The sequence below is a fragment of the Zea mays genome, chromosome 6 (assembly GCF_902167145.1).
Source record: "Zea mays cultivar B73 chromosome 6, Zm-B73-REFERENCE-NAM-5.0, whole genome shotgun sequence".
NCBI lineage: Eukaryota > Viridiplantae > Streptophyta > Magnoliopsida > Poales > Poaceae > Zea > Zea mays.
In genome coordinates this window covers 57404267-57412322 of record NC_050101.1, presented here as the reverse complement: position 1 = coordinate 57412322, position 8056 = coordinate 57404267, and the positions used below count along the sequence as shown (strand labels likewise).

At 40.8% G+C, this 8056-nt stretch overlaps 1 protein-coding gene across 33 annotated transcripts; it reads left to right on the top strand.

Moving 5' to 3' along the window:
• Positions 1–4078: 4078 nt before the first annotated feature.
• Positions 4079–7855, top strand: LOC103631054 (putative DUF21 domain-containing protein At1g03270). Of its 33 annotated transcripts, none has more exons than XR_004850167.1 (7): positions 4083–4530; positions 4828–5327; positions 5538–5693; positions 6018–6503; positions 6594–6670; positions 7273–7355; positions 7450–7849. XR_004850167.1 is itself a non-coding variant. In XM_020540251.3 (6 exons), the coding sequence occupies exons 2-6, from the start codon at positions 5163–5165 to the stop codon at positions 7460–7462; spliced, it is 306 nt and encodes a 101-aa protein (XP_020395840.1). In that variant the 5' UTR covers positions 4082–4530; the 3' UTR covers positions 7463–7849. The 33 variants fall into 33 exon arrangements, 1 of the variants encoding a protein (XP_020395840.1); XR_004850165.1 differs by having other exon boundaries at positions 4087–4530; positions 5163–5327; positions 7450–7834; XR_004850169.1 differs by having other exon boundaries at positions 4088–4530; positions 5163–5202; positions 5601–5693; positions 7450–7834.
• Positions 7856–8056: the final 201 nt, after the last annotated feature.

The window sequence follows — 8056 nt, the reverse complement described above, 5'->3', positions numbered from 1 at the left end:
ACTGAACAAAGCCCAACTGAAAACAAAATTGCAAAGGCTAAACAGGGGTTCTAGGACAGCGGAATTTTTTTTTGTATGGCAATTTTCTGGAGTTATAGGATGAAAAACATAAACTAAACTAGGGTAGATCTGACGATAATACCTGAGGCTTTGAATACCACTTGATAGGAACGGGGGTGCCAGATCTTCCGTCAGGTGAAGGTAACTATCGATTTGGTGGAGATGTCACACAGACAATCCGGCTTCCAATCAACACGACTAGAACCCCGCAATCGCAGCACCACTTCTCCTCTGGTTATCAACCGTGCACTGCGCGATTGACCTCGCCACGAGGGCTAATTCCTGCCTGAGAATCAAAGACACAAGCAAGAACAAGAAAAAACACAATCTAGAATATTGCGGATGAATGATTAAGCTCACAAGTTGGGGTCTCACAAACCAATCGAGCGGCGAACTGTTCTTGACAGAATGACTTAAGAAAAACCTGAGCCCTAATGTGGTGGCGGCTACTGATTATATGAGGGTTAGGAGCGTGACTCCCTCCCTCGACGCGCCCTAATGGGCTCAACAAAGATACACGGCCCAAAGGCCAAGTTACGGTGTCGCAGCACCCGAAACTGAAACAAAGTCGAATCGGTTTGGACCTCCACCTTGATCCGAACGTCCTTGCTGGCCTTCCACGCCTCCAAGTCCTTCACCATGTCCTTGATGTTCCTTGCCTTTATTCCTAAGTACAATTAATTTATTAGGTAGCACACTATTCTCAAATGCACAAGAATAAATACATAGGAACGAGCTCACCTGCAAATTCAATTGTCTTGCGCGTGAGCGAGTAATCGAACCTTGAACTTCAACTAGGGGAGTGTTGTTTGAATCCATGGGAGTGATGTCCTCATCAGGTTGTCTAAATATCCTCCAAGTGTGTCGATTGGGAGGTAGATCAATTCCACCACCCTTCCTGGTATTGACCATCTGAGTTAGAAACATATGGTAAGAGAGAAAGTGTGTCGCCTACTAAAGCTAATTCATTACCTTATGGTGGTACATGCTAAGATGTCCATTTATAATATCTCAATCAATCGAAGAAGCAAATCAGACATTTATCAACAATCAACCAACATTTTTAAATAGAGAAAATAGTTTTAATTTCATCTTAGGTTCCCTATCTCTTAAGAATGTCATACATGTAGGATTCCAAGGTGTGAAATCCATCTTGTCTTAGAGTAGAAAAGATAAGAGTAATTAGAGTATGACAGCAAAAGGTGAGACAGGATCAAGATAAGATAAGTATAGAATGAATCAAAGTAAGGTAAGTAGGTAAGGGTTTTGTCCATTTCTATATAAGTTTCGTCCTACAGTCAACATTTCCTCTGATACCACTTCTGTCACACCCGGATTTAACGGACAAAGCCGGGTGCATCTCATACATGCGCCAAAAAAGACAACATATATAATAACAGGGAGTATAGAGATAAATGTGACAGTATAATCAGAGTACTTATTACATAGCTGAAGTCTTACATAAATAAAAGATAAATATAAAATGAACTAAGGATCATCCTTGGCACCATAAAGTCAACTGGGAGACGCCACGTAGATCAGATCGAACTCCTCATTGTGTGGTTCATATTGAACCTCATGTCTCCTCCTGTGGGAGGTGTGAGACAGCAAGGGTGAGCTCACACATGATCATAGCTCAACAAGTTGTGGGGAAACTAGTGCGCATGAACTCACCAAAGGTGGGAGTTCATGTGATGTGTAAGGCTGATCAACAATAGGGGTTAAAGCTGAGCATTGCTTTTAATAAGTTGGTCAAATTTTATTAGCAGTTATTAAGTGTAAGTAAATACCATACCATAATAAATAATAGAACAAAATTAATAAATAATCTCATGCAAATGCAAATGACAAATTGAATTTAAGTTACATAAATTAATCATGTGAGTCTCCGAGTCACTCATGACCATGAGCACGACTAGTATACCAGTTTTACACTCTACAGAGGTTATACCCTGTACCCACAAGTCGTGTTACCCATCTGCCAAGAGACGGCGAATCCCATACACCTCTACCGAGGAGGCGAGGCAGGGCAACACTACGAGGCCTTTACAAAGTTCCACTAGCTTCAGAAAACCCGCTATAGTTTATGGGAAGAGCACTTGCAAGAATCCCCCGTCTGACCGCCATCACAGCAAAATCAACCCGAGAACCTCCCTGCATGCAACTCCCCTACTGCCCATGCCCTTTTCGGGTAAGGTAGTGATGAGGACATCACTATGAGTACGACTACACTAGCAGCACCTCCACATCAAGCGCCACTTCCTTCATTAGCTGGTCCAATCACTCGGGCCCGTGCCAGAGATCTTAACTTCGTCATGCTACTGAAGAATGAGGGCCCAGAAGAATAGACGACCAGCCCAACTGCGGCCCATAGTGGACGACCTAGGGTTGGCCGCCTCTAGGGGATGCCGCCCCTCTCTCTATTTATATAGGAGCTGCACCTCCTTTGTTCTTCGAGTTTTCTTTTACATCTAGCTTTAGCTACCCCAGAACACGCACAAATACGTGTTGTCCTCTGTGATTCAGAACTCCACCTCGAGTGATAGTAAGATTGCTCGCATCTTTTTCTTGTTCGTTCTTCGATTGCGCACAGGAAACGATCTTCGTGATCAGGCCGATCTCGCATCAGCAAGGTCGGTAACCATTGGAAGTTGGTTCAGCGATTGCATTGGCGCTTCGGGATCGCTCATCGTAGTCGGATCGTGAGTGTCTACTTCCACCAAATCGGAATTATCTCCACTCACCGAAAGATGGGGCACTCCAGCTCTATCAAGTGGTATCAGATTTCCAGGTTGATCGGTGATTTTATCGAGTGTTTTTTTCTCCTACAGTCCACAAAACCACATAAAAATTCAGGTTAGACCTTATACCAGCACTCTTTTGAGCCTCGTACCTTCTTTCAATAATCTGCATTGTTGAATTTGTGTGCTTTCGCGTTATTTGTTGCTGGTCGCATTGTGTTTTTTCTCACCATCCATCTTTCTTCCTTGTTTTTCTCCTTCGGTTACATCAAACCCTAGCGCGCCACAACCATCTTCCTTGTTTTTCTCCTTCGGTTACATCAAACCCTAGCGCGCCGCAACCATCACTACAACACTTATGACCTTATATGACGAATAGTCCATGACAATAGAGTAATTTGTCATTAGATCACCTTGTTTATGACGATTTTTAGAAGATGGCTTAGTGTAGTGACGAAAATTTAACTCCCGTCATTAAAATTGTCATAATATACTCTTGCATCATGTTTGTGACAATTTTTTATGATAATATATGAATCGTCATAACTTTCTCAACATAATAATTGTGACGATATTGCATGGCAATACACATATGTTATAGACATATGATGTATTTTTTTAAAAAAATACTATTATCCATATTAGCTCGCGTGACCCACCATTAAGGTAAGGTCTCATTACCACATAGATCTTCATGTTTGACACATCATCACGCATGGCAATATGATTACCACAATATGAGTTTTTTCATAATACATAAATGTAATTTTAGAAAAATAAATAAATAAATAAACTACAATACAACTGGCTTGAAATTATAATCTAAGTGTTGGCCAAAAGTCTCTTCCTCCACTAGGGTTTTGGCGTATTTGTTGGTAAAGATGTATCTTATTTATGTTATACATACAAGTTTATTGATAAAATAATTAGATGAACTCCGGCCTCCATCCCAATGTATAAGGTGTAACTACCTCTAATTCAAAGACTAAAAATGTATTTAATTCTCTCTATACTAATATATCGATGTATGTATGACTAGAGAGAGCATGTATTATATTATTAGACTGATAAAAAATGGTTAGGTTTTATAAACCGGAACGAAAGGAGTACATATTTATAGAGGTGAAGTACTCGTTATGGTCTATTATAGCGCTCGCTATACGTTAGCCCATACAACTTGTCTATTATTCCTTAGTAATTTCGCAGCCCACCAAATCAACGTCGGCCCGCAATAACCACATGCAGGAGACCTATGGCCACTAGTGCCCGGCTCCTACTGTTGGACCAAATAGTCTCTAGAGGTCCAACAACTGCAATCTGCCATGAATTGGCACCCATAGGCCACAGTCCCACACGGTGGCGGACGCGGGCGTGCTAGGGTTGAGCGGCTACACGAGCGTGCTAGGGTTGAGCGGGGCTCCGCGGGCGTGCTAAGGTTTCGCGAGCATGGCGGTGGCCGGCGAGCAGGTGAGGGCTCCCGCCTCTAATTCCCTCCCGAGCTCCTCGAGCGGCCAAGCGTCTGTGTGTGGCCGTGTGGGCGAACCACATGCGCCAGCCACCGTGCGCCCTGGGTGAGCACGTGAGGCCAGAGGAGAAGCGCATGTACAAGCAGCTGCGCCAGTTTAGCGCGAGACTGCAGGGTAGTAGGCAAGCCGCGAGCGTGTGACTGCAGCTGCTAGCCAAGTGAGCGTGCCACTACAGGACAGCAAACAACGACGACAGCAAGCAAGTAAGCAATGAGCAAGTTTTATGTCTATAATTAAGGATCCTGATCCCCGATGTTAGGAGAAATTAGAAAAATCTACTTAGGCGAACAAGGGTGTTAACTTGGCTACCTTGTAATGTTTATGTTGTATTCGTGGTGCAGAAAAGTATTGTTCTGGATATTATCTTGAAACTTTTGCTCAACCAACCTTTTGAGAAGATTCCCTATGCAGCTTCTGAATATCATATGGTTCTTTCCTTAGCATCGAAAGATAAATTTTTCCTAATGTAGCATTGGATTCATTCTTGGTTTATTATATAGGACTGTCGTCGAATGCAACCTGTGACACCATCAACTATAAGGAGAAAAGACCATCCAGTTTACCCTTGTTTTATGTGTAGCATCAACCTGTTAATATTGAAATTTCGTTCCTCACCCCACGTGGATTGAATATATATGGGTGCCTAACGTTTAAATGATATATCCCAAAAATAAGGACTTTAACCCACAAGTTAATTAACGAGGACCAATCTGAGTTGGCTAACGAGGACAATAATTCAGTCCTTCTCTTCCATATTCTTTTTTTATTGTGATGAGAGCTTGGCAACACTCTACTGTAACTGGTTTCTTAAACTAGAGGATAACTTTGGTTGCAGATGATCCGTTCAGCATGTGCTCCCTATTCGAAGTCCCCTGGTACACTTTTTTTCCTAAAATTCCCAGAGTCCTTATCTGTCGGGAATTTTGGATGGAGGGAGTAGTATCTTGGGCTGATGAGGATACTCTGATTGTTCATGTTCCATAAGTTTTGTTATATTGCGGTGAGAGTTTTTGAGAATGTTCTTCTATTTTTGTTCTCTCAAACTGGATGTTAATTTCTGATTCAAATTCTCCTGTGTTATGCATGTGCTCCTTGTGCAGAGTTGGTACATTTCCTACATTATATACCTACTTATTCATTTCAAGTTATCTTTACTGAATATTTGTTTGTTTGTTTGTTTATGAAACTGTTGTATCATTGTGGCCATAAGTTATTTTGGGGGATAACTTTGGTTGCGGATGATTCGTTCAGCATGTCCTCGTGCTCTTCACAGGGATCATGTCCAGACTCACACTGGGCTCGTTGCTCGGCCTTGTTGAGCTAGAGATCCTCCAACACAGCGGCACCGACACCAAGGCTCAGGCTAGTACGATCTGAATCCCTATCCATTCCCTGTTGTTACCTCGTTGTGCTCGATCTGGTTACTGTCCTATGTGCGGGTTTGTTATATTGGTAGTAGGGATCACATTGGTGTGGCTGGTTACATGAAGGAATGGAGATGAGAACGTCATATACTCTATCGTATTCTCAAGTACCTCTGTAATTTTGAACATTAGAGCGTCTTTGGTGTATGGTGGTGAATTTTTTTCTCGCTCGTATCGGAAGTCTGCTAGATTTTGTAAGTGGCAATAATGATAGTGAGGATAAAATGTGATGGTAACACTAACATTGACATATTTTTTACATGCAGAAGTGTTTGAAAAGGAAAGAGAACAAACAAAAATGGGTATAGTCAGGAATAAGGAAAAGCATTGTGGATGGGATTCATTCTTTTCTATGGTTCACCTCGTTCTGGTGATATATGAAATGGTACATCAGATAAGTGGGAAGAGGAAGTATAATGCAATGGATAATCATAAAAAGTGATCACTCTGGAGTATCCTGTATCTACCATTTTTATTTACTAGGGTAGAATGCACTTTCAGTTTTGTCTTACCTAGTAATCTTTACAGCGTGAAAGGATCTCTAGCTAGTTGATTAGCTGGTCTAAGTAGCACTCCTTAGGTTTTTAGTTTGACTCCCCGTATAAAAAAATTTAGGCTGGGTTAAAAAATCTCCTGATTTGTCCCATGACAAACCATTGTTCTAAGCCTCGACCCCGGTAATGTCTTGGTCATTCTCAAATGGGCTACGATGTCGCTGCTACGCCAAAGCATAGGTCTAAGACTCGACCCTGGTGCGGTATTTTAGCATCCCCTTTTTAGTTTCAATAGTGTATTGTTGTTGTCCCTCAAGTGTTGTTTATTATTTACTTTGTTTGTTGCAGCTGTCGGCCTTCCAGTTGTTCAAAAGCAACACCAGCTTCATGTCACCCTATTGTTGTGTAATGTTGCTGCCATGGAGGTAGAGTATCTGGATTCCAATCATATCAATTATCACACTATTTTGTACTCTAGAAGTGTATTCATTTGCTACAAGAATGTATGGTAATATCGAAATTTTAGTTTAAAGCTTCTAATGAATTATCCTAGCATCAACACTTATACCTTTTAACTCATTATTAGGAGAGAGGGACAATGTTCTGAAGTTGTGTCTGTTCAACTTTTTTTTGCACCATGTCAGCATGATTTTTTTGTAATCCTGTTTATGATTATCTTACATTTTGGAACTATTTGATGAAGTTTAGATAAGATTGAGAATAACACCTATTGCATCCACTATAGGCTTATTTCTCCCAGTTGCTACTAGTTTCTTTCATCATCCAACTGCAGCACGACCAATATGTGTTAGTCCAATTACATCATATGGTGTATGTATATCTGATCGATATTATTTTTCCAGTCCTAAATCTACTATCACACTTCTCATACTAGTGTTCTTTCACCAGTTGATACTCTTATACCTTATTCCTTTCTTATTTCACATGTTGTTTTTTCTGATACCTTTCGCACTCCATTCTGTTTTAACCATTGACTTTTATGTTTACCTCGTTGCAACCTTTTCAGGCACTTCCTATATTTTTGATAGAATGTTTCATCATGTTCTTTTTGTATTATTGTCAGCGACATTTGTTCTTGCCTTTGGAGAGGTATTCATCTGATGTCCAAAAATTACTATTTGCTCATTGTATGGTTTGACTGATAGTGATTGTGTGAGCATCTCCTTCCTCGTGCTCTTCGCAGGGATCATGTCTAGGCTCACAACGGGGCTCATGTTGCTCGGCCTCGTCGAGCTGGAGATCCTCAAATGTAGCAGCAAAAGCATCTCAGGAGACCATTAATAGTATGAAGAGATCGATCGAAGAAAATAACCTCCTTCATCAACTATTAAGCTTCAATCGAGGCCAAGTGCCTCCATCTTAAGTCTAACTAACCACTATAGGGCCTACAACCTTATAGCTGTTATAGTAGCTTGTTACAGTAGCTCTAGATTTGAAGTTATATGATTATTTCAATTATGCTTAATGTATAATACTTTGAGTTGAAGTTATAGGATTTGATTTGGATTTTAAGTTAAAGAATTTGCAGATATATGTTTTGAAGTTATATAATTCTCTCATGGATGAAATATTTGTGTTCAACATATTCATATGATATTTTGGTTGTGATGTGTAATATTCCATGGTATGAATTCATATGATGTGATCATTCTCATGATGATTATATCTACCACAAATGCTTCGCCATATCACTTGCCATGTCAGCGGCCAACGCCTCCCAATTTATGACAAAATTCTTTGTCACAACAATTTTGCCACATCATCTGCCACGTGGCTTGCCACGTGATCAA